The sequence below is a fragment of the Cheilinus undulatus genome, linkage group 22, assembly GCF_018320785.1.
Source record: "Cheilinus undulatus linkage group 22, ASM1832078v1, whole genome shotgun sequence".
Taxonomy (NCBI): domain Eukaryota; kingdom Metazoa; phylum Chordata; class Actinopteri; order Labriformes; family Labridae; genus Cheilinus; species Cheilinus undulatus.
The window spans coordinates 3,509,607-3,536,396 of record NC_054886.1 but is presented as its reverse complement, the minus strand read 5'-3'; the positions used below and the strand labels follow the sequence as shown (position 1 = coordinate 3,536,396).

At 39.8% G+C, this 26,790-nt stretch overlaps 1 protein-coding gene across 1 annotated transcript; it reads right to left on the bottom strand.

The window, feature by feature from the left end:
- Nucleotides 1–543: 543 nt before the first annotated feature.
- Nucleotides 544–23,367, bottom strand: LOC121504946 (NACHT, LRR and PYD domains-containing protein 3-like). The gene is made up of 10 exons (XM_041780067.1): nt 22,975–23,367; nt 21,434–21,511; nt 16,876–17,193; nt 15,925–15,972; nt 8,256–10,011; nt 5,840–6,013; nt 4,862–5,029; nt 2,335–2,508; nt 2,028–2,192; nt 544–1,274 (listed from the first exon to the last, which is right to left on the bottom strand). Exons 3-10 carry the CDS (start codon nt 17,045–17,047, stop codon nt 1,091–1,093), a joined length of 2,841 nt encoding a protein of 946 aa, XP_041636001.1. The 5' UTR covers nt 17,048–17,193; nt 21,434–21,511; nt 22,975–23,367; the 3' UTR covers nt 544–1,090.
- Between the last annotated feature and the right edge of the window lie 3,423 nt (nt 23,368–26,790).

Genomic DNA, 26,790 nt, shown 5'->3' with positions numbered 1-26,790 from the left:
GCAAAAATGGTCAAAAAGCAGCAAAAATGGGTGAAGAGGGGCAAAAATGGGAAGAAAACATGGAAAAAGGCTAAGAAAGTGGCAAAAAAGGGTAAGAAGTGACAACAAAGCAAGTTAAAGGTGGTATAAAAATGGTCCAAAAGCGGCAAAAACATGGCAAAAAAATGTAAGAAGAGTGATTAAAATGGGCAAAAAGCAGCCAAGAGTGGCAAAACTGGGCAAAAAAAAGGGAAACAAGTGGTATTTAAGGGCAAAAGGTAGCTTAAATGGGTAAAAATTCTGGAAAATGGCAAAAATGGGATAAAAGTTGTAAAAAGAAGTTGCAAAAATAGGGCACTAAAGACGAAACAATTGGTATTTCATAGCAAAAGGTGGCTTACATGGACAAAAAGTGGCTAAAAATTGTGAAACATAGCAAAAATGGAAACATAGCAAAAAGAAGTGGCTCAAATAGGCCAAAAAACAGGAAAAGGGTTATTAAATCAAAAAGTAGCTTAAATGGGTGAAAAGTGGCAAAAAAGTTTCCCTTTTTTTAAGGTTAGTGAGGGAATAGTATTTAAAATGAAGACATAAAAGAGCCACATGTTGAGTATCACTGTGGAGGAAAATTCTCTTTACTTTTGACACATCCTATTGATAAAATGAAAGTAAACCTGTTTGAATAGTTTATTTTTCATTTTAAAGTCAGATTTAATTTTTAAACCAGACTGCCCGGCCCTAGGATCACATGTAGCCCCTCCCTACATCGTTTTTCTGTACTCTGCTGACTATGTTAGCCTCTTTACTGCCAATGTTGATGTATTTTTCTAAACTGGATTATTATTTCTGCAGCTGTTGTTAACCTGTGAAGAGAAAGATGTGCTGCATGACTTTTGCCACAAGGTGGCGTCAGAGCAAACACAGAGGAGAAGACTGTTGTTCTGTGTGTAATGGATGAAGGCTTACAGAGAAACTGTAGCAGTGTAGCAGATCCATAACCCCCCGCCTCCTTTAGAAAAGCCAGAAAAAATCCAAACAGCTCTATAGTAGTAGGTAGTGGGTCTTTGTAAACGGAGTCTCTTGGTCCTGGTTCTTGTGGCTGATTATCTGATCAGTCTGTGACTGTCAGAGTCTGCAGTCTGTTTTGACCATCCTTCTCTAGGTTAAACAAATGCTCCAGACCAGGCCCCCCTTTTTTAGTCTTCTTCAGGTGCAGCTCTCTGAGGTGTGGAGTCTTCTTCAGAGTCAGAGCCAGAGCCAGATCCTTACAGCTTCCATCTGACAGCCCAGACAACCTGAGAGACAAAAAATACAAGCTGAAAACAAGACTTCAGGAGGCTTTTTCACCTGGTAATCACCTCTCAGGTCCTTTAAGTCAGCTCACTAGGAGTTTCCTGCACATCTTTCATTTGATATAATCCATCAGATTCCCAAATTCATGAAAACACGTTTGTGGAGACTGAATAAAAGCACTTTGAGTGCCATATTTAAAGTGGAATAGCGGTCTGTTTCTAAATATTGCTCTAAGATATTTTTACTACCATCTATGTGAGCCTGTCAGGGACAAAAGGAGGAACTTTAAAGCAACAATGTGTAACTTTTCCACTTTCCTAAGTAGTTTCAGGTGGACCTAGCTGTACAGGAACTTCCAACAGGGAGTACAGAGTCTTTTCATTGCCACAGAGCATCCCTGTGTATCTTTGGCAGTAGGCCGTGATCCTGTCATGAGCAGTTTGAACATCTTTACAGTCCACACACCAGCCTTCTGCTATAAAGAAGCCAGTTATCCCGTCTCAGAGCTGTTTGATACAAAAGCTGAAGAAACAGATTGTGACGGATGAAGCTGGTGAGAACTTTGTGAACCAGTCAGCTGCATGTCTGATGCTGGGTATCTGCATGTTTTTGATGGGAGGGGGCAGCCCTATATGTGTTTGGGACAGTGTAGTTACACCTGTAGACCTCTGATGGGCGCCGAGGAACACGGTACTGAGTTGTTACATATTGTTGCTGTAAGTGGACTGACTGAGAAACATTTAGAAGCTCCTCACCTCAGGATCTCCAGACAGCACTGAGGTTTACCCAGCCATTCACAAAGATGCTTCACCCCCACCTCCCCCAGCTGGTTGAAGCTCAGGTCCTGCTCCTTGAGCGCTGGGCAGCAGATTTGGCCCAGATAAGAGCAGCTGAGTTCTGTAAGCATGCAGGCTTTCAAACTGGAAGACATTTAAACAGATTGAACAGTGGATCAGATCATCAGAGACTCATTGGTCAGCAACAATAAGTGGTCTGGACCTGAGGTCCTGAGTGCTGCCAGTACAAAAGAAAACGGTCATGAACACACAGCCTAGGACTCACCTCAGGCTCTCCAGTCCACAAAGCGAGTCAGTCAAAAACTCAGAAAGGCTGTGGAACCCGTTGTCTTTGAGCTGATTCCTGTCCAGATCCAGGACTTTGAGGTGGGTGGGATTTGATCTCAGAGAGGAAGCGAGTGCAGCACAGCCGACTTCTGAAAACCGACAACCAGCCAGCCTGTCAGGAAAACAGATTTAGTCATTAATGCTTAAATACAGAGGCAGTGATGTTTGACTTCACCCAACCTGCTACCAAACCTGCCAAAGAAACACTAAGGACAGGGCTCTTTATGTTCAGATCTCTAACTCTGAACCATTGGACCCCTGACTATGGCAAAAAACTACAACCCTGAGGCCCATGCTTCATTTGCTCTGGCTGATGCTTCACATCCCTCTTCATTCAACCATGTGACCAATCCAGTTACCTCCATACAATCAAAGCTCACTGAAACATGAGTGGACGATCTAACGTGGAGTAGAAATGGAAACCAGAACACTTTGATATCCAGAATTTTACTGGTCAGGTGTTGGTTTGGATTCACAGGGTGACCCCATGGCCTTCAGGGACTCGGGTCTTGGCAGAGATTAAGTTCAGGGCTGTGGTCCCAGGTCTAGCTGGTTCTCTGGCTGGTCACCAAAGGTGTGGACTAACTAAGTTCTCTCTAAAGCAGCAGCTCTCAACCTTGGGGTCAGGACCCCCTTGGGGGTCATGAGACACTGATAGGGGGTCAGCAGATGCCTTAAAAAACTAAGAATATTTTTAAGATAACACTGTTGCCACTTTACACCAATTATACCAAGTTTTAACCCATTTTCATCTCTTTTTAACACTAATTTTGCACATACAGCACATTTTTGTCACTGAAAACCCACTTTTTTCTATTTTTAACCCTTTCCATCACTTTTTTCTGCCTTTGTTGCCACTTCTAAATCAATTTTTGCCACTTCCTAGCTTTTGTTGCCTCTGTTGACCAACTACCTCCTCTATCAACCCCTTTTTACACCCCTTCTATGCCAAATTTAACCACAGTTAACCCAATTTTCCCAGTTTATATCAATTTTTCATTTGTTTCCACCATATTTCCAACAATTTTTTTGCACTTTAAAGCCATTTCCACCACCTTTAAATCCCCTTTTACTGCTTTTTTGTGCCCTTTTTTGCCACTTTAACCCGTTCTGGGTTATTTAGTGCCGTTTATCTATTTTTTGCCACTTTTAACCCAATTATGTTCTTTAAAAATCCAATTCCACCACCTTTTCCACCATTATTTGCCATCATTATTTCATTTTAGCAATTTTAAGCCTATTTAAATTTTTTTTTAACAAAATTTTTCTCATCTAAAGAAGGCTAAATGAATAAATAAAGATGTTTGTTCCCTTGATAAAAGTGGTTATGGTTTTGTTGACCTCCATGGGCCCCCAGTTTGGCTGAGTCCCAGGGTGCTTTCACATTAGGGTTCCAATCCCGGATCCAAGTGCACTTTAGCCCAAAGTCCAGTTCATTTGGGTAGTGTGAATGCAAACGAACTGCAGCCGGGCACTGGGTCCAGGCCCACTTGGGGAGGTGGTCTCAGGCTGATTCAAGTGGACTCTGGCATGGTTCAGATGAGATGTGAATGCAGCCGCGCTCGGATACAGGACAGAGCGCCGCATCAGCTTGATGACATTGTAAAAACTAAACTTCTTTCAACAGCCAGCAGTTTGTTCACATTTTTTCCTCAATAAAGGGCAGAAATCATCAGAATCCAGTCAATAAATGGTCTGTTGTGACTCACCTTACAGATGGACACAAGCTGGAGTCAGTGAGAGGAGGTGCAAAGGCAATAAAAGTCTCCTGTCACCTCAAAAACTGCTATATCTGTGCAGCGCGAGCCCATTTAATCCTCTGAGCTGTAGTAGATGTGCAGATATGAAGAGCGACGTTGCTGGCATCTTAAAAAGTGATTTTATATCATCCATGGCTGCAGGATGGACTTTTTGCCAGCTCAAAACAAAAACAATCTTTGCTCAGGACAGGTCATGAGCCCAGTGGATGCCATGGTAGCTTCTTCTTCTCTCTCCTGCTTGGCGGGGTTGTAAACCAGCTACGTGTATACGGCCATCTGCTGTTTTAGACTGAGTAAATACGCAAGTGGGCCAGGGCATGGATGGATGTTGCTAGCGTGAAAGCAAGCCAGCGGGGGGAAGGGGGAGGGGGAGGAATCACGCTGCGGCGTGGTTCGAAACAACTGGGCCCAATGTGGAGCACCCCAGAAACCTCCCCCTTTATCCCCCCTTATGGGCAGCCTTGTCTCCACATGACTATTCTAGAATGTTCCTGGCTGTTCAAACACCTTCAGGTACAGTGGGGGTCCCCGGTCTCTGGCACCTTCTGGGGGTCGCGGGCTGAAAAGCTTGAGAACCAGTGCTCTAAAGGATGTACCTGCTGGATTTAATGACCCAAAGATTTTTCCCACATTCACCTCCCTCAGGAACATTTGGACTGTTTCTTAGAAAGCTCTAGAAATGATAAACAGCTGTTTGAAAGTTACCTCAGAGTTTCCAAAAAGCATCTGTCAAGAATTCCTAGAAGTGGCTGCAGTCCTTCGTCCTGGAATTTATTCCTGCTGAGATCCAGCTCTCTGATATGTGAGGGGTTTGAAGTCAAAGCTTCAGCCAGAGACCGACATCCCTCCATGGTGATGTTACATTCATTTAAACTGGACAAAAGAAGAAGAACAAAACTCAAACCTGTAGGAAATACGGTGTAGATTAGGAGAAGAGGGATGAATAAGTCTGAATGAGATACATGCATATTCACCAAACCTCCGCCTGCAACCACAGATTTATGCTGTGAAATGATGCAACCATAGAGACCAAAGGAGAACTCAGGTAGATCTGACTACCTACAGTGACTTTGTGCGTGTTGCTGGTTTAGCACTAGCTTCTGCTGCGGTGCTGACTGTGCATTTTTGGCAGAAGGACTTGGAGCCGCCTACATTCCAGTTCAGCTCCAATATTAATTCTAGCTAACCGTACAAAGCTGATGGAGGGTCCAGATTCTGTGTCTGTCATCAGGCTGATCCGTCTTTCAAACCTTGAAGCTGATGCACTTCTTCTCAGGCAGAGAGTGACTGGATCAGTCAGGGTCAATTTAGGATAGATCCAAAGTAAACAGATAATTAGGATTCTTTTTTTTTTTTTTTTTATGGACAAAAGTTTTAGACAATGTGTATCTAAGAAAAGCTGCTTATTCCTGTGTTTCTTATAGACTTTGCATGACTAATCTCAGGCAGCTCTGCTCTAAATCCTCCCCAGCTTTATCGACCATTTGACTCTAAATTACTATAATGTACTAAAGTAACATCATGCTGTGTTCTCAAAGACGTTAAACTAGAGATTGAGACCTTAAACTCATTGGATGTAATCTGGATGTCTGTACATGATCAGTGCTCCATAGAAAACAGTGACTCTTGGTCTGAGCGTCCTGTAGAGCCCTAAAAGTGGAAGTCCTAGTGTTCTCTCTTTACATGAGCCTCTGGAGTTTGCAGTTGGGACTCTTCAGGCCGTCAGAAAGCTGTCTCATTCCAGAGTCACCAAGATCATTTATGCTCAGGTCCAATATCTCCAGACCAGACGACTTAGAGCTGAGAACAGATGACATGTAGCTACAGCCTCTGTCAGTGAGCCCACAGTCAGTCAGCCTAGGTAGAAAACAGCAGAACAAAACAGTGTTCAGTTAAAATACAGTTAGAGAACATCCCTACCCCAAGTACTGTCTGTTTTCAAATTAGGAACGTGGTTCCATTCTCAAGAACACTAGCAGTGTGAACAGCCTGATACTCCATCAGTGGTTCCCAACCTAGGCTCCTGGCACCTTAGGGTATCATAATATATGATAGGGTATAAAAACAGTAACCTGACACACCAGATGGATGTGTTTCACACATCCATCTGGTAAACCTTCAATACTAAGCATTTGGGAAAGGGAAGAGCCGCTGAAAAAAAACTTGGGGGATGATTGGATGAACGTTCTGTCCGTCACATCTTTACGGGCCAATCAGAGCAACTAAACACGTGACGTAGCCGCTACCGAGGAGTGAACTCCATAGAGAACTGCATAACGTAAACCATGGTGACTACAGACATGTCAGTACACAACTTTGTGTTTTTTGAAAAGAAAACAACTCACTGCTGTTCTTTGTTCTTCTTTTAACGAAGAAATGTCATCAAGTTCTGATAAAACTGGCGCTTTAGCAGCATCCACACTAATGTTTACACCATAACTGCACCAGCCTCTCATTGCTCTTTGCTTACGTCATGACTCCGCCGTGCCCGAAAGTACTGCCCCTCGTCGCTGATTGGTCCTGTCACTTTCTAACTGGGCCCAAACGGTTCAGATGGGAGCTTTGCAAGATGGATTCACCAGTGAGTGAAATGGGTGAATCCATCTGCTTTGCAAGGTTAGCCTGGATCACCCTTTCAAGCAGATTTTAGTTTGGTACGCCAGTGTTCACACTAATTTGCAGCGCACTCACACTAGGCCATCCGTACTGTGCCGCATTCCAACCGGGCTGAAGCCCATTTGACCACCTCCCCTGTCCCCCCTTTGGCCTGCACTCACACTGCTCAACACATCCAGGCCTGAACACGGATACGTCACGCACTGACGTCATCATACCAAGCATCCACCGCTGATGAATTTATATGCGTTGATGACTCAGTATGCATAAGTGTTGTTTTATAGGCTGTAAAATAGCAACAGATTCATATGATATCTGATCTGACACCGGGGTTATTTCACCTGACCTGGGATCAGAAGCTACGTTAACTATACAGAGCCCAGAGAGGAGAGAGAGAAGGCAGTTCATAAAGGATTCTTATCACTCACAGCATGTATTCTGGAGCCTGATCAGAGTTCCAAGCACTTCTGCTGAATGAAACCTGGACTTTTTAACTCGTATGAGCCCCTACAGCCGCTGTTCTGCGTGTCCTTATACTATCCGAATCCCTCTGGAATTCTTTTACACGCCATGAACTGAGCCCTTTCTCTGTGTTTGGATGCCTTTCAGTGCTGCACCAACCAAGCTCTCATGTCACAGGCAGTCTGTGTCTAGAGCAGGATTAAATGTTCAGATAAAAGATTTTTTTAACAGTGATGAGAGCAATTTTAACCATCTGATGAGAGCTGGAGGTGAAAAACGCCTCAGGATTAATAAATGATGCTCCATCCAAACATCAGCGATGAAGATCACAGTTTCACTTCCTGATAACATGAAATAGAATCATAGGTAAATTAATTCAGTGGATGATAGTTTGGCATTATAATTTTATAATAAGAGAGGTTAAATCAGCCATGAGACTAACCCCAGCACACACTTGGCATAAGTTTTATTTCACTAACTAAAAATCCTCTGACAGTGGTTAACGCTTGACTTTGCTAGAAACTGGTCAGGAATGTGGACTGGACTGGAATCCATTAGAACGAGATCGTAGTGGAGCTGTGTGAAATTCAGTTCTGCAGCTCTTATAAAGACCTTGTAACTTGTTGAAATTCAATAAGTTCTCTATCTTTCTAGAAAAAATCCTGCTGTCTCTAGCATGCAGCTGCTGCCTGCTGTGCTCTCTGTGCTCTGAAGTGGGTTCCTCTGTTGTTACTTCATGTTACGTCACATTCCCATGCTTTGCTCCTTCATTTGCATCCGTGCCGTGCCAAGGCCCACCTCGTCCTTCCGTGCCGGGGCCGCGAAGCGGAACAATTGCACTCACACTGGCCAAACATACCAGACATTAGGCTGAAACGGGCCCAGGCACTGTACAGATGGCCTAGTGTGAGTGCGCCCCTAATGAACAGGACTTTGAGTTCAAGTGTTCTTGGATCTGGACCCAGGTCCCTGCATAAAACCACCTTTGTAGCAGTTTTGTTTTAGAAGGTTTAATACTTACAAAGCCGTCTTTGAGACTTTGACCACAGGCAGCAGCCTCTCCAGAGCGTCTTCTGATTTACACAACTTCCTCAAGTCAAAGAGATCCAGGTCTTCATTGGAAATGAGCAGGTTATAGGCCAAGGCTGACCAGTGTGCAGGTAGGATCTTACTAACATGACCTGAGCTCTGGTACTTCAGGACTTGATCTACCAGAGAATGGTCCCCCAGCTCGCTCAGACAGTGGAACAGATTGATATTATGTTCGGTATAAGTCTGCTTCTTAATCTTCTTGTGAATGTAGCTAATCACCTCCTTGTTGCTCAGCAGACATCCTGCCTTGAATCCAAATACTTTCTGAATGAGCCTCTGGTTTTCATCCTGGGATAAACCCAGCAGGAAGCGCAGGAACAAGTCCCACTGTCCATAGTCGCTGGCCAAAGCCATATCTACAGCATCCCTGTGGAGGAAGATGATTGACTGAAGTTTTCCTGGCATTTTCATGCCTGTCTGACTGGGAAGTAGGTTTTTTCCACGATCGATGAAGGTCTCTAAGACGTACAGGGCTGCAAGAAATTCCTGAACGCTCAAATGTATAAAACAATACATCTCATGTTTGTGAAGGCCACGCTCTTTTTTGATGATCTGCGTACAAAGTCCTGAATGAACGGCGGCTTCGATCAGGTCAATCTCACAGTCTCTTAGGGCATCTTCATCAAAGATCACGTTGCCGTTCTTCAGCTGCCTAAAAGCCAGATTTCCTAGTTTCATAATCAGCACTCTGTCTGGTTCTCTGTCCTGGTAGTCCTTCTCTTGTGCCATCTTCATCAGGACTATCAGGAAGTGTGTGTACATCTCAGTCACTGTCTTGGGAAGCTCACCTTCGTGACTTTCTGTCAGAAGGTTCTGGAGAACCGTGGCAGAAATCCAAGAGAAGACGGGGATGTGGCACATGATGAAGAGACTTCTCAGGGGCTTGGACTGGAGATGCTGGAAGATCTTCTGAGCCATAACCTTGTCGGTCACTTTCCTCTGAAAGTACTCCTCTTTCTGCTCGTCATTAAAGCCGCGGACCTCGGTCACCACGTCGATGTACCTGAGGGGAATCTTCATGGATGCTGCTGGCCGACTTGTGATCCAGACCGAGGCATTGCACATTAGTTTCCCAGTGATTAAGTTGGTTAGCAGGACGTCCACTGTGTTAGGCTCCGTGACGCTGCGGAACACCTTGTTTTCCTTGAAATCCAATTTGCTTTCATCCAGGCCGTCAAAGATGAACAACACCCTTAAATTATCGTAATCTGAGGCCTCCAAATCCTTCACTTCTATAAAATAGTAGGTGATCAACTCCATGAGACTCAATCTCTTATCTTTGATTAAGTTCAGCTCTCTAAATGTGATTGGAAATAAAAACTCAAAGGTTTGGTTGGTGTCCCCTCTCGCCCAGTCCCGAGTGAACTTCAGAACAGAGACTGTTTTTCCGATCCCAGCTATTCCCTTGGTCAGAACTCTCCGAGGTGGGTTGTCTTCATTCGATAAAGGTTTGAAAATGTCATTGAGGTTAATTTTTGTCTCCTCACTCTGACACCTTCTGCACTCTAATTCAGTCACTTCATGTTCAGTGTTGACCTCCCCACTGCCTCCTTTGGTGATGTAGAGCTCCGTATAGATCTTGTCTAAAGGAGTTGATGATCCAACATCCGCTGGGCCCTGAAACAAATTCTCTGTTTTCTCTTTGAGGAAAGACTTCAGGGAAGATTGGCATTTTTGGATGTAATCTGAAAGAAAAATAAATCATAGGGAGCTGCATTAGTGTTTTACTTTACAAGTGCTTGGTTAACCCTTAAGCCAGGTATACACTGTGATACCAAGCCGACCATACCACAGTCGTAGCAGAATGTCAACTCCTACTAGGGCTGGGTGATTATGGCAAAAATCAAAATCATGAATAATGAACGATTATTCCAACCCCAACCTCCGACTCAGTTTCTTTTGTAAGTATTTGTAGAATCTTAAAACAAACAACTGAGAGGAACATGCAAAGATAAACAATTTATGGTTATTTGTTAAAACATTTGAAATCAAAACACACATCAGCTGAAATGATAAGGTTTTGTAAAAGTCAAATTTTTCCAAGAAAAGAGGAAAAATTGAAATACTTGCCAAGACAGGTTTATGTCGGTTAGAGGCTATAAATGTTGGTTTTGATTATTTTTCCATTAATTGCCCAGCTCTAGCTCATACTGTGCGTCTGAATCGCTTACAACGTATGACCATTGTGTCTGAGTTGTGTGCTCACACTTAGAGTGGAATCATAGCCTAAAATCTGCTACTGCCCTTCAAACCTGTCTTGAAACCTACAGCTACGGGGGGTGGGGGTTTCCACCAGGTCTATCTTTATTGATGAACTCTTCCTGCCTAAAGAGTTTCTCAGACATAACGGCGCTGGACCTCACACTCCTGAGGAATTCCAGTTTTCCTGGGAGATAAACACCTTGAAATCGGAAATATTCCTATTGGTTGACCATATTGTGAAGCCTGTCAGCGTAAGCCTTTGTCCAACTAAAAGCTGTAAAAACTTCAGCTTGCTGCACTGTGTACCATAAATCAGGGACTCCGATCCTCCTGGAAGTCCTCTCTCTGGGAAAACAACAAACCAGACGAGGACCGTAAATAATTGTCTGTCAGACTGAACCTTGTATGAGTTACAAAGTACCATAACTTCTGTAAACATCATGTTTTTCAACAGGAAATGTTTATATTCTTCTGAGTCTGCTCACAAGTAACACAACAATGTTTTTCTTATTTTACTAGGACCCAGTTTTCTGGAGGAATTAATTTTAGAGTTAAATCTAGGTGTTTTTTCCATAGCTGAGAACTCCAGACTGAAAGTCTCCCATGGATCCACGCTGACCCCTTGTGGTCCAGCATCGGTCACACATACTTCTACAGAAAGATTCACGTTGTGTTCACACTTAGCTGTGTATAACCAACTAGCTATGTTTCTCATGTTTGTTGTGGCAGTTTTATTCATGGTTTTATTATCCTAGAATATTATAACCATTATGTTATTCATACATGCTCTGATCAAATCACCAAACTGATGAAGAGTTGGTTGATCCCTAGGAGGACTTAAAGAAGAGACTCCTCCCTCTCATTTAAACTGATATCAGAACCTCACTTCACCTCAGTTCTGTTTCTGCCTATTCTGTGTTCACTTCTTTGTCTTAGAATCTTCTTCTTGTTTCCAGAGTTTGTCCACACAGAGATGAAAAAGCTTTTTGGTTTCATTTTAAAGAGGTTTTCCATAAACACAGGATTATTTCAGGAGATGTCCTCATAAGCACGGAAAATGACTGAAAACGCTGTGAAATATAGACCAAGCCTGTAAGTGGCGTTGAACGTTGCCACAGAAATGCACAAAAATGATAGAAGAAGTTTCTGAAGCATGCGAATAAAGACTTAGTTGGAGGGGAAAGTTGCACTTCTCATCAATGTAGACAATCAGTGGAGTGCCAAGCCCAAGCTCAAAACAACAATGGCGGGTTACAGGGTTGTGTTCATGCTGCAGAAGCTACAGAGCTTATTATGGCTTTTACAGCAAAATCAGATGCTCCTTTACCACCACCAACAACAGCATGCACCAGATGTTCTTGTTCATGTGTCTGTGTACAGCGCAAAAGCTTTATACGCATGAAGTTTCACAAAGGGCCACACATCTCGAGCATCAGAGCATTTGACGGCCTTGTGCGGAAATGCATAAGCGTTTGTTTGTGATGTGAGCCAAAAAAAAATAGTAAAATGTTATTGCTTTGTCCTCCCTAACTTGGATTTTGAGATGTGCTGCCATTTTTGAAACTTTTAAAACGACTTTTGAGCTTGGGCTTGGCACTCCACTGATTGTCTACATTGATGAGACGTGCAACTTTCCCCTCCAACTAAGTCTTATTCGTATGCTTCAGAAACTTCTTCTCTCATTCTTGTGCATTTCCATGGAAACATTTCAATGCCACTTACAGGCTTTGTCTATATTTCACAGTTTTCAGTCATTTCCCGTGCTTATGTGGACATCTCCTGAAACAATCCCGTGTTTATGGAAAACCTTTGTAAAACGAAACTGAAATCATTTTCGTCTCTGTGTGAACAAGGCCTAAGGATCCAGCTCATTCTTACAGTGAGTGGACAGCTTAGAAGGAGCAGGTCTGGTCTCCATCCCATGTCTCATCTCCCTTTACCATTAGGGAAGCAGCCAGGTGCATATACTCCCCAACAACTGTTTTTGTTTTGAGTACAGCAAAGGCAGGAGGCCATGTTTTTACACACTCACACACACCCTGGCATGCACGCACCCACACACACACACAGCCAGACTCACACCAAAAAACTCTCCATAATATAACTGACAAAAATCCAAGAATTTCAGGCATGGTCCTACAATGGGTAAATGGTTGAATCCGGTGGAATACGGTAAAAATGTCAAATTCCTCACTTTGAAGTGCTGACTGCAATATATATATATATATACTGCAATGACAGTGAGATTAAAAATCGTGGTTTTAATGGAAGTTAATGGGGGCATTTTTGCCTCAAAGGTGTAAAAAGGGTGTTTCTGGCACTACATAAAAAATACAAATGCAATCAAATCAATTTTGTTGCTAATCTTTGACCCATCCAAAACTCATATCAGCACCAAAGCCCCATCTTTCTACTATTAATTTTATGGAAAATAATCCACTTTTTGTGTTTTTTGGAAAAAAAAAAAATTAAAGGGTTAAAATCTTGAAAATAATGGAAGGTTTGGTAGTTTTAAGCAGGTCTGTAGTTGTAAAAGAGATTTATAAAAAAGAAATGAGAAAATAATATTGATGTATGGTGGTTTAATGGCAGTGTTTTGTAAATACACATTTTTGGCCACGAAGGTGTAAATAGGGTACAAAATTCATTGAGAGAGTATGAATGACATGTAAGAGTAGAACATGTTGGGTTTCAAAAGTTTAACTAGAAAGAAAAGTTCCTGTAAAAATTCATACTATAGGCTGTAAAACTGACAAAATGATCACAAGTTAAAAACAAAAAGTTGCAAAAAATGGCCAAAAATGCCAGACGAGGGCACAAGGGTTAATAATAAATCTTCAGAACGTTAGTCGTTGTCCAGAAATCATTATTAAGTTGGAAAGTGGAGTCACTGTCACGAGGACTCATTACTTAAGACATGAGATTGATTCATAATTAATAACTTTGTTAATTAATTAAAGGTTTTAATTAATTAATAATTACAATATTTTATTGGTTATTAAATAACCAATCCGCATAAGTGGTAATGCGCTATTCTTCTTCGAGTTTTACTGATAATTTTTATATATTATTACTTTTTATCACTACACTCTGCAGTGAAGTCGGGACGGACTGTGACGGAACTCTGCAGTTACCTTTAAAAACTTCACATTGAGGGTGAAGTGTTTCCTTTCAAATCCTATCCTCTCTCTTTCTCTATCTCGTGGCTGAAATAGGACAAAAATCACACAATCTACACCAGGGTTTAAGAGATCCTTGGGACATTTTGTGCTATTCAGTTTCTTATTTCCAAACCATTTTAGCTGTGTTGAATGAATACAGCTCAAATTTGCCAGAGAAATTATTTTTTAAAGCATTTTAGAATTATGGTCAGCTCCTTAAATTAGCCTAAATGGCTAAGCTACACAAAAACCGACACATTAATTCCCAAGGACCAAAAATGCCCCATTGAGAACCATTGAAAAGGACATTTTTGATCCCACATTGATCTTAACATGAAATAATGAATTCCTTTAAGTTCAGTTCTATTTTGGAGTAGAAACTTTAAATATTTATATTTGTCCACCAGATGGCGCTACTTTATCCCTTTTTCAAAGCATGCTGTAAAATTTCCCACTTTTACTGTTTTCTGCAAAGGTGCCATGCTACTGGGTTGATAAATGTGTGTTTCTACTGATGTTGGATCATGGTGTGTGTGTAAAAAAGCAGGGATGTCCTGATCCCGATCACATGTATCAGATCAGGGCGATACTAAGCATTTTTAACTGATCGGCAATCGGCAATTTGATCTGATCAGCCCAGCTGATCATTTGCCTCCACTGCCGTAAATGGAGCACAATTTACGACAGGCCGTTAATGCACCAGTAACAACAAACAGTAGTAGCAGCATTAGCTTTCCTGTGCTGAGTCAGCAGTCTGGAAATACTTAAAACGTGAGGGCAAAAACAGTCCAACAGCCCGTTGCAGCATCTGTAACACTGTTTCACGAGGTGGTAGCAGCAGAGCTGCGTTCAACTCTACAAATTTGATCTGTCGTCTCTGAAGTAAACATGCAGCAGAATACGGTGACTTCACTACAGCAACAGGCAGCTTCACCAAAGATACACTCTGGACTTTCAGAGGACAGACAAATACCCTCGAGAGAGCGATAAGGCAAAAAGATAACAGAAAAGGTGGTCAAATTCATCGCGCTGGACAACCAGCCCATCTCCGTGGTGGAGAATTTGGGTTTTTATCGTCTTCTTGAGCTTTTAGACCCAAGCCATGCCCTGCCGTCTCAACATTACTGACACTGCGTTACCGGAGCTGTACAACAAAGTACGTGACAGCATGCTAGAGAGAGAAAAGCAACTTCACTGCCGTTAGCTTCACTAGCTTCACTTCACTGAGTCCTCCACCTCTGAGTTAAAGCGTGCAGTGTTACATGCACGCCAGTTTCATTTTAAAGTAACAGAGGGTAAAGAAATAAAGATGAGGGGGGAAAAGTGATGTAGCAGCTCTAGTTGCACTTTAGAAATGTCACTGAAATAAGAGTGCTTGTATTTGATATTTGGGTTTTATTCCACTGTTAATGTTTTGGTTCATGTCTCTGATTAAGCTGCTACAGTTTAATAAAGATTGTTGTTTTGAATCTGTATGGTTCATATGTTTTGGATCCTATTCAAGTTAAACTGCTTACACCACTTTAAAGAAGAGTTTGGATGTTCTGAATTCATTCATTTGTTGTGCCTAATAGAGTCAGGTTAACTTCTAAGCAGAATTATAATATTTAAAATTCATTTACTGAATTCATATGTTATTGTGACTACTGACTCTGTAACACCACCTCCAAGTGAATCTGAGGTTATTAGAGTTCACTTTGTTGACTGCTCAGGTCATTCAGCTGACCACTTTAAGTGAGTTTTGATTGTTGAATACTAAACACTGCACTAAGTGAATACGTACATTTATTTTTTGACAGATAATTAAAGTGAAACAGAGCTGTTACACCATTCTGAGCAGAAATGTGATTTTATGTTTTAAACAGGAGGCCAAAAATGCTTATCGGGACATCCCTAGTAAAAAGTGTGTGTGTGTGTGTGTTTGTATATTCGAGTTTTTGTGACTTTATTCGATTACAATCAGTGGAGCTGTGTAAACATACTGGTCTTTAAAGGGTTAAAATCCCCAAAATAAAATTGATATTCCTGTAAATGTATGTATGTTTATTCCAGGCTGAAGTAGTTCTAAAAGATTGACTTGTTTAAAGTGGAAAAATATTAATACCGTTTTTGTGAAGCTGACATTCTTTGTCCTTAGGGACAAATACGTTAGGATTTTAAATGAGCTCTTAAGGGTTAAAAAAGCTGTAAAATCCTGACCTGAAACCCCCCTGAAAAGTTAAATATGACCTCTACCTTTATCTTTGGGAGGACCTTTGGCTGTCTGGGTCGGAGCAGACTGGCCTGAAACAGAGAAATACAACATCTGTTGAGTTATGGATGTGTTGATCAAATAGTCAGGTAGTTAGTGGATTAATAAGAGGAAACATTATGGTGTTGGAGGACAGTAGCAGTGAGATGAACATCTCTAACATTAGCTCCACTAATCTGAGGAGTGATGATGATGCTTCCGTCCTGGGTGGTGTATGTGCCACTTCCTGCTTCCCTCTGAGAGTCAGCTGATCGAGACCAGACAAAGTAGTTAGGAATGATCAACAGCTCGCATTGGTAAAACACTTTGACTCTTAGATCACACTCCAGATGTAGATGAACCAGATATTTCAGTGTTAAAACCCAGCGGTGGATTGCTCCTCCTAGCTGTGTCTCTTCCTCAGGTGAAGGAGTTCAGGTATCTGGGTTTTGTTCACGAGTCAAGTCTCTTAGGTTGTAATGAGCATTTGCTGCATGCTTATATCTAAGGAATTCAAAGCCATTACTGTCATCATGAGTGGAGAAATCTAGTGGATTCCTCTCAAGCGTAACAGCCATATGTTTGTGAGCAGTGACCAGTGTGTGGTTTGGAACTCATGGATCTATTTATGTACATAAAGGGAACACGCCTGTTTTGGAGGAGCTCTGTGTGGCCTGTTTACATGACTACAGAAATAGTAGCATTTTCAAGACCTCCTGTTTTCAGACACCCTAAACACCGCTGTGGTGAAAACATGGGCTAAGACTTTGAAACTCTGCAGACGGACCGGCTCATGCTGGTTTGACTCATTTCAACACACTTGTTTAGACACGTCGGTTGTGTTTCAGGTATGACTCACACCTGAGCTGAGAGAATTCACCCCTCCTGTGGCGGTTTCTCTGGCCGTGTGGAGGACCAGATTGTGTTCATGTAAAGTCAAAGCTGGTTAATCTTACCAGTCTGTGGTGGTACTGGAGCCACATTTTGACCGCTCTGGTTTTCCATGCTGCTCTGCTCCACCCGGCTGCTCTGACTTAAGAAGAAAAGAATTAAAACCAGGAAAAGAGAACAACACAAAGTGATTTTATTTTCCTCCTCACCTTCAGTGATCCTGACAGCCCGGCTCATGAGAAAAACATCAGACGTTTCTGTCGGCTTCCTCAGAGTTTCTCTCTTTCCTTTTGAGCTGCTGTGCTCGGAGAAACAGGAAGTGATTCTTCTCTCTTCCTCTTTCTGTTTCTGATCCCGCCCTCCGGTGCCCTGATTAGCACACACTGCAACCAATCAAAGTGCAGGACTTAAAAACTTTGGTTACAGAAGTTTTTGAAGAAGTGCCATGGCTCATTACTTCCTTACCGGCTGCAGAACACATATTCAGTTTGTTTTTATCATAAATAATGAAATAATAATATCTGCTCTTTTCAAAGACTCACTTAAAAGAGATTACTCAGCACTTTTAGATCCAACACAAACATTTACCCAGCATGCCTCAGTCTGTGAAACCAAACACCAATATTGATTTAGCATTTTAGCCAAAACCAGGATATATAAAAAACAACAAATGTGATCTTTGTGATGTTTAAGGAAACATGGTGGTTTCTATTCAGACTGGACCTGGAACCATGAGGGTGTATGATCCTGCCCCTGCAGTTAAAGTCATAAAGCCCATCCTATCAAATATAAATAACTGATGCAAGCTTCATAGACTGTAAGGAAGCCCATTCTTCTAAGGTTACCCCGTACAGTATGAGGAGAGCTGTCACTGTCAGTGAGATAGCTCTGTTATGTTCTGGTATCAGGCTGCAAAATAAGACAAAAGAAGAAGTGAAGGGGCTCTGAATACTTCTGAGTGAGCTGTTAATGGTTAGCCTGCTCAAGCAAAGAGACAAATGATTGAAAAATACCTTTGCAAGAGCCGCAATGTAAGTGGTGAAAAGTGGCAAAAAGGGCTGAACGTGGGAGAAAAGGGGGAAAGTAGGCATAAAATGGCAAAAACTGGGTGAAAAGTGACATAAATGAGCAGAAAATGTGGCAAAAAAGCAGGAAATTGCAACAAAAAAATGTTTTAGAAGTGACAAAAAGATACAGGAGGGAAAAATGGTCAGAAAGTGACAAAAACATAGCAAAACATGAGTAAAATGACTAGGCAGGAAAAAAGGCAGAAAAAAAGGCTGCAAGAATGTAAAAAAATGGGCAACGATGGGGAAAAAAGTGGCATTTAATGGCGAAAGGCAGCATGAATGTGTGAAAAGTGAGAAATAATAGCTAACAAGGGCTAAAAAGTTGCAAATAGCAGAAAGCAGGATAAAAGGGGCTAAAACTGGTGAAAAAGAGCTTAAAAGGAGCAAAATGTAGCAAAAGAGTGGCTAAAGTGGGCTTAAAGCTGTAGAAATGGATTATAAGTGGCAAAAAATGGAAAAAGGGGCAAAAATGGGAGAAAAGGGGCAAAAAAAGCTTAAAATGCAATAATTGGGTGAAATAATGGGAAGAAAAAGTGGCAAAAATAGGGTTGAAGTGACAAAAAATAAGTAAAATGTGGAACAAAAGGATAAAAAAAATGTTTCTTTGGACTATCTAAAAACATGGATGTAATTTTTTACACCTCATTTTATTAGTTTATCTCAAATTATATTTATGATTTGGTTGAAAGCTAAAATTTTGATTTAATAAAAATCAAAAATATTCATTTAGTCAAACATTCACTCAAATTAAAAAGATTACTTATTATGAAGACCATGCACAAATATTTACTTTGTTACTACTTAAATTTTTACATTGGAATAACTGAATATCAACAGTTTCATCCAAGTTAAGTTTTTACTTTGGAGTAACTTAATATCAACAGTTTCATCCAAGTTAAGATTTTACTTTGGAATGACTGAATATCAACAGTTTCATCCAAGTTAAGTTTTTACTTTGGAATAACTGAATATCAACAGTTTCATCTAAGTTAAGATTTTACTTTGGAAAAACTTAATATCAACAGGTTCATCCAAGTTAAGTTTTTACTTTGGAATAACTTAATATTAACAGGTTCATCCAAGTTAAGTTTTTACTTTGGAATAACTGAATATCAACAGTTTCATCCAAGTCAAGTTTTTACTTTGGAATAACTGAATATCAACAGTTTCATCCAAGTTAAGTTTTTACTTTGGAATAACTTAATATTAACATTTTCATCCAAGTTAAGTTTTTACTTTGGAATAACTTAATATTAACAGGTTCATCCAAGTTAAGATTTTACTTTGGAATAACTTAATATCAACAGTTTCATCCAAGTTAAGTTTTTACTTTGGAATAACTTTATATTAACAGTTTCATCCAAGTTAAGTTTTTACTTTGGAATAACTTAATATTAACAGTTTCATCCAAGTTAAGTTTTTACTTTGGAATAACTTAATATTAACAGGTTCATCCAAGTTAAGATTTTACTTTGGAATAACTTAATATCAACAGTTTCATCCAAGTTAAGTTTTTACTTTGGAATAACTTTATATTAACAGTTTCATCCAAGTTAAGTTTTTACCTTGGAATAACTTAATATTAACAGGTTCATCCAAGTTAAGTTTTTACTTTGGAATAACTGAATATCAACAGTTTCATCCAAGTCAAGTTTTTACTTTGGAATAACTTAATATTAACATTTTCATCCAAGTTAAGTTTTTACTTTGGAATAACTTAATATTAACAGGTTCATCCAAGTTAAGATTTTACTTTGGAATAACTTAATATCAACAGTTTCATCCAAGTTAAGTTTTTACTTTGGAATAACTTAATATTAAGGTTGGAATAACTTAATATTAGGTTCATCCAAGTTAAGTTTTTACTTTGGAATGACTGAATATTAACAGTTTCATCCAAGTTAAGTTTTTACTTTGGAATAACTGAATATCAACAGTTTCATCTAAGTTAAGTTTTTACTTTGGAATAACTGAATATCAACAGTTTCATCCAAGTTAAGTTTTTACTTTGGAATAACTTAATATTAACAGGTTCATCCAAGTTAAGTTTTTACTTTGGAATAACTGAATATCAACAGTTTCATCCAAGTTAAGTTTTTACTTTGGAATAACTGAATATCAACAGTTTCATCCAAGTTAAGTTTTTACTTTGGAATAACTGAATATCAACAGTTTCATCCAAGTTAAGTTTTTACTTTGGAATAACTGAATATCAACAGTTTCATCCAAGTTAAGTTTTTACTTTGGAATAACTTTATATTAACAGTTTCATTCAAGTTAATTTTTTACTTTGGAATAACTTAATATCAACAGTTTCATCCAAGTCAAGTTTCTACTTTGGAATAACTTAATATTAACAGGTTCATCCAAGTTAAGATTTTACTTTGGAATAACTTAATATCAACAGTTTCATCCAAGTTAAGTTTTTACTTTGGAATAACTTTATATTAACAGTTTCATCCAAGTTAAGTTTTTACTTTGGAATAACTTAATATCAACAGTTTCATCCAAGTTCAGATTTTACTTTGGAATAACTTAATATCAACAGTTTCATCCAAGTTAAGTTTTTACTTTGGAATAACTTAATATTAAGGTTGGAATAACTTAATATTAGGTTCATCCAAGTTAAGATTTTACTTTGGAATAACTGAATATCAACAGTTTCATCCAAGTTAAGATTTTACTTTGGAATAACTGAATATCAACAGTTTCATCTAAGTTAAGTTTTTACTTCGGAATAACTTAATATCAACAGTTTCATCGAAGTTAAGATTTTACTTTGGAGTAACTGAATATTAACAGTTTCATCCAAGTTAAGTTTTTACTTTGGAATAACTGAATATCAACAGTTTCATCCAAGTTAAGTTTTTACTTTGGAATAACTGAATATCAACAGTTTCATCCAAGTTAAGTTTTTACTTTGGAATAACTGAATATCAACAGTTTCTTCCAAGTTAAGTTTTTACTTTGGAATAACTGAATATCAACATTTTCATCCAAGTTAAGTTTTTACTTTGGAATAACTTAATATTAACTGGTTCATCCAAGTTAAGATTTTACTTTGGAATAACTTAATATCAACAGGTTCATCCAAGTTAAGTTTTTACTTTGGAATAACTTTATATTAACAGTTTCATCCAAGTTAAGATTTTACTTTGGGATAACTTAATATTAACAGTTTCATCCAAGTTAAGTTTTTACTTTGGAATAACTTAATATCAACAGTTTCATCCAAGTTCAGATTTTACTTTGGAATAACTTAATATCAACAGTTTCATCCAAGTTAAGTTTTTACTTTGGAATAACTTAATATTAACAGTTTCATCCCAGTTAAGTTTTTACTTTGGAATAACTTTATATTAACAGTTTCATCCAAGTTAAGTTTTTTACCATAAACAAATCTGAATTTGCTATAAATCAAAGCAGCATTTTCACTTCAGGGAAAAACAAAAAAAATGTAGTCAATGCTTAGTTAACTTATAATCAATAAAGACAGGAAATTGGTTTTCAAAGGACCTTGTTCATTGTGATGTCTTTTAAAAATATGCCCCACCTTTATGTACACAAAGCAGAAATCATGAATTCAAATAATTTTGGCGAGCTCTTGTTCTGCTTCATCCTTCTGACCAACCTGATAAAAGACAAGACATTCATTAGAAAGTTATTCAGAATATTAATATAAAAATATCTACACAAACATTTCTCCCATTCAAATCTAAAAAAAAACTAAATCTGGATTAGTGCTGCACAATACATCTAAAATTCACCACCATCGCGATATCAACATATACATATAGAGTGCTTGAACTGTGATAAATTGTACTCCTTGTGCCACACATTCACCCTCTGCAGGACAATGTATTTGGCCAATCAGATGGAGCCCTACTGCCCTATATGCCCACCCTCTATGCCCTATGTATGCTAGCAGCTGAGACGCTAAAGCGCACGGAGACGAAGCGTAGTTGGCGTGGAAACGGCTGAGGGGAGAGAGACAAGCACGAAAATGTGGGCGACAAAGAGGAACTTGTGGCTAAAAAGAACAGCAGTCTCTTATTTGGAAAAACTTTGGATACAAGAGAGGTGACGTGTTAGAAACACAGGTACTGTGCAAATCATGCTGAAAGCTTGTTGAGGCTACCAGAGGAAACACGACTAATCTCCATAGCAACCTTCAACACAACCACAAAGAGTTAGACGAAGACTTCCAGAAATCTAGCACTAGCAAAAGCAAAACTACTAACGTTAAGTCAAGTGAGTTGAAATGATGTAACTTATTTTCAGATTTTTATTTATTTATTTCAACAGTCCAGCTGGTAAGGGACATTTTTGTCTGGAGAAGCAGGAAATGTTTTAAGGGGGGCATTCAGATGTTCTGCTAAAGTCATCAAAAACTTAGTTGGTTCATTGTCAATATAGCAGCTGTAGCCAGGTGGAATATTCTCAATAAAACCATGTTGTTTGAATTAAAATAATGCTTATCTTTTTTTCCCCAGTGTCTGTATAAGCTTCTCACTGTCTGGAGTCTATGTTAGCAAAGCAGAAATACATCAACATTGTACACTTAAGTATTTGTTTATTTATCACAAGTCATATTGTCATCGTCAGTATTCAACAACATTATCACATATCACGTTGTTGTGTTTCATCTCTTTCTCTGCCTGCTGTCTCATCTGAAGAGCTTTTTATTCTCTTCTTTATTTTTGTTTTATTAGTGAAAAAATCTCTTTCTCCTCAACTGCACACCATCTAAGCATGCAGTAATCAGGATACCCAGTTTACTGGTGTAATATTGCAGTCCTATGATATAAAGACATGGAGAGTTTTGAGGGACAACATTTTCAGATAACATCCTCTACTTTGATGTAAATTCATAGACCCTTGATCCCTTATTTACATCCAAACACATTCAGTCCATGCACAACTGATACACACCTGCTGTCAATAAACATACAGGTAAAATGATCTGTGCAGGAGAAAAGGGTCCATGCGTTTACATCATGACTTTAACACCTAGTCCAAATCCAGAATGCCTCCTTTAACCACTGGTTTTCAGATACTTTGATCATCAGTAGTGTGTAGTCCTTCACTGTTTACCTCTCATCATCGTCTGCTGATCTCCTCTTCCTCTGTCTCTCTCCAGCTCCTGCAGCTGTCTGCCTGAAAAAAGGAAAATAATCACAGAACTGTGAGTTTAATGTTAGCGCCAATGATCGTGATGAAGAAACGCTGCCTCAGCAGGAACAGTAACTGAACTTTCGCTGCTCTTTGTTATTTACTCACATGATGATTGTAACAATCCAGACGCCTTGTTAATCATTCTCAGCCAGGGTCTGAACTCTGATATCTTCCCTCTGTCCTCCGTCAGCACGGAGAGTTTGAGCATGCGCGTCGGAGGGGGAGAGAGAGAGGACGGGGAAGTTTCCAGTCTGGTTGTTGGTTGATCTTTGGGGCTTCTTTTCAAATATTCGGGGCTCATGGTGGCGCCCCTTGGAGCGTGTGGTGCCCCTAGATTTGCCTACACTGCCTATGCAGGGCTGGCCCTGATTTTAGTCGATAAAAGTGTCCACAGAGTTCAACCATCTTCTCTCCTCTCTCTCTCCTGTAGTCAGCTCTGTGTGTTAGCGACGCCTCCCCCTAAAATGTTCCCGCCACAGAGAGGGAAAGGCCCCGACGTACCAGCATCAGAGAAAGACGAGCCTTACACTAACTCACCCTACGTGACAGTAAAATAACAGTAGCAATACTACTGTAGAAACTGGAGAAACGTTACACTTGACAAACAGAGGCAAGCAAAACTAGTCTTGGTTTAGCTGGAGACAGAAAATACGACTTTAGTCGGTAAATTTGTTGTCCAACCTGTCACTAACCATAAATATGCAGAAAGCTGAAACACACCTTGCTCTTCAAAAAGCAAAATTCAAAACTCTGACCTTGTTTAAAAGAGTTTTCTTCAAGTCCAGGCGGTCTTCAGTTCCAGTATGGTGGAAGGTGGAGGTAACGGACCAATAGGGAGTGCCCTGATATGATGACACGTGGTCACGTGATATGAAAACCCTTGGTTTGAAGTAAAAGAATTATTTAAGTGAAAGTATTATTTTTAATTTATTCCAGGGGGAGTGTTATTTACTTTAAGACAAACTGAAAAAAACGAATTTATAGCAGAAACCACAAGTTTAAATTAGACCAATATAAAAAAGCACTTTAAATAAATGACACAGTCATTTCACTTTTTTACTCAAATTAATGAAAGTTAATAATGAATAAATAATGATAGTAGTAATAATTGTCAAAATTGGCTGTCAAAATTAACGCATTAATGCTGTTATGTCACTGTTTGAGGGAATTTGTTTGGAGTTAGTGTCTTGGAGCGGTAGGAGTTGTTGGTAGGCAGAGAGAAGCAGGGTCATTACTGACGTCACACAGTGGGGGGCGTGGTGGCTCTGACTGACCAGCCTTATGAGGTACACCTGTGGAGGTGGCATGGAGGCTGAAAAGAAAATGGACGCCAGGCATGGAGGACACTAAACCTCAACTCAAAGGACAAACCAAACAGATTCAGGACACTTGGGTTTATGTTTTTGTTTCGACGACACAGCACCGGATGACGGGAGCACCACCTGAACAAACAACTACCGTAGCGAGCTGGCGGCAGCAAACTGCCATTGTAGCCGACTGAGAGTGAGCTAGTCGCGGCATGCGCAGCGTCTCAGCCCTAAGTCATCCACACACAAACCCCACAGACAGAGAGAGGTTTTACACACACACCGAGGGACACACAGGCAACAAGTTCACGTCAAATACATCATGTAGGGTGAGGCACTAGGTTACGGGCTCCCTAGCCCTAGAGTCAGGTGGATTTAGTGCAAGTTAAGGTAGCAGCGTAACAATGCGGATTAATCCATCATCATGATTAATCTGCTAAAAAATTCTAATGCAATTAACGTAAAACTACAGCACAGATTGACTCAAAATCCCTGAAACGTCTCTGGTAACACATTTCAGGCAGTTTGTCCAAGTAGGGTTACCGTAGAGCATGCCGCCGCACATGCACAAATGGGCCGTTGATCCAGTAGTGACCAACCAACTCCACATGGAAGACGCTAAACAGCACGTTGGCCCTCTCGATGGGGAATTTGAGCACGAAAAAAAACACCAAGATGGAAAAGTCGACTAACATAAAGTATTATGTACATTCTGCAGGAAGGAATTTTCCTTTCACCAAAGCACGTCCAGCTTAAAATACCACACTAACGCGATGCATACGTTCATCTGGAATTCTGCTAGCACTTTGGCTAATGTGTGGCCAAGCTTGCAAAATGAAATGCAATGAATATAGATTAAAAATAAATGATATTTAATCATGATTAATCAAAATTAATCCACAGCAACCCTGTGATTAATCTGATTAAAAATCTGAATCATTTGACACCACCAGTAATAATAATAATTATTATTAATCACTATTACAATGTTTTTTATTTTTTTTGCTCCATGCTAGCTTCTAACATATCTTTATTAGTTAAAACCTTCCAAAATTAAACAACCTCAACTCACAAAAAATAATTAAATTTAACTATACTTAAAAACTAGAATGGCCATCTGAGGCGGCAGACCCACGCCTAAGCAGTGCCACCAAGGAAGTCACGCCAATTACTATGGTGTTCAAAATTTCGAATTCTGAGAAAAACCAAACAGGTACACGGATCATCACCAAAATCTAATCGATTCTTCCCTGTCACTATCCCAGTATTCCCTGAAAGTTTGGTGTAGATCCGACTTTCCGTTCTCGAGTTATCTTGTACACATACAAAGAAACAAAGATACGGAACCCTTTACATAACCCCCTGCTGATTTCATCGGCGTGGGTAAAAAACCCTCAACTTTACATTTGTGAAAATAGTAGAATATTACTGATTACACTCTATGTATAGCATCAGTCTGGTTGAAAAGAGTGTATGCTAAGTTTTAAAAGTCAAATGTGAACCAACATTTTTGCTGTTTTGTTCTAGCTGAAAGGTTTACACACCATTGGGTTCTTTAATTGACCTATGGCTAAGCCACGCCCGCTTCCCTCACTCGGACAAACAATGAACATTCACTGACAGGCGCTATGGCAGGTATCACAGTAGGAGACATTTAGCTGGAGGCCATTGATGATTTCTGGAGACAGAAAGATCACATATCATCTAGAAGTCACCAAAAGGGTCTAAACTACACACTGGAGGGATATATTAATCATTTTATTGTCGAGGAGGTCGATAAAAAGTTTCAGTTACAAGCCCAAATTTACAGGTCCCAGTGCAAACATGATAAACTGCATCTCGTTGCTGTCACAATCTCAGACCACAAGATAGAGGATCAGCATCAAAGAGCCACTGAAGTTTAGGTTTTAGGCTCAGAATATGAGAAAAATATAACGGCCTTTTTACCATCTTTACCGAGCGTGTCTCTCCGTTAGTTTGGCGCTACAGTATTTACACTGAATCATTCAGCATAACGTTTGCTAACCTTTGTTATCTCGGCTATTACAGATGTGTGAATGAAGCTAAGCTCCAGAAGTTAACGTTAGTTTAACTAGAGCCATTTGGACAACAGCTAACAATGATGAACGATCACCAAAGAACAAAAACTAGAACAAAAAATGCCAATGAACTCCCAACAAACAACGCAAAACAATGAACAACGCAGCTAGGAGCTAACGTTAGGCTAAATTTAGCTAACGTTAGAGATGTTTAAGATAATTTTATATTTCTTTCCAGCAAAATGACAATATGTAGCCTCAAATACAATGTTGGCTTACCTTAGAACAGATGTTGTTAATTTTATCCACGTTGAGTTGATGTTGTGGTCTACCGCAAAACTTTTATCCAAAGAAGACACTTTTCTGGGTTTAGATGTGGCTTCGGAAAG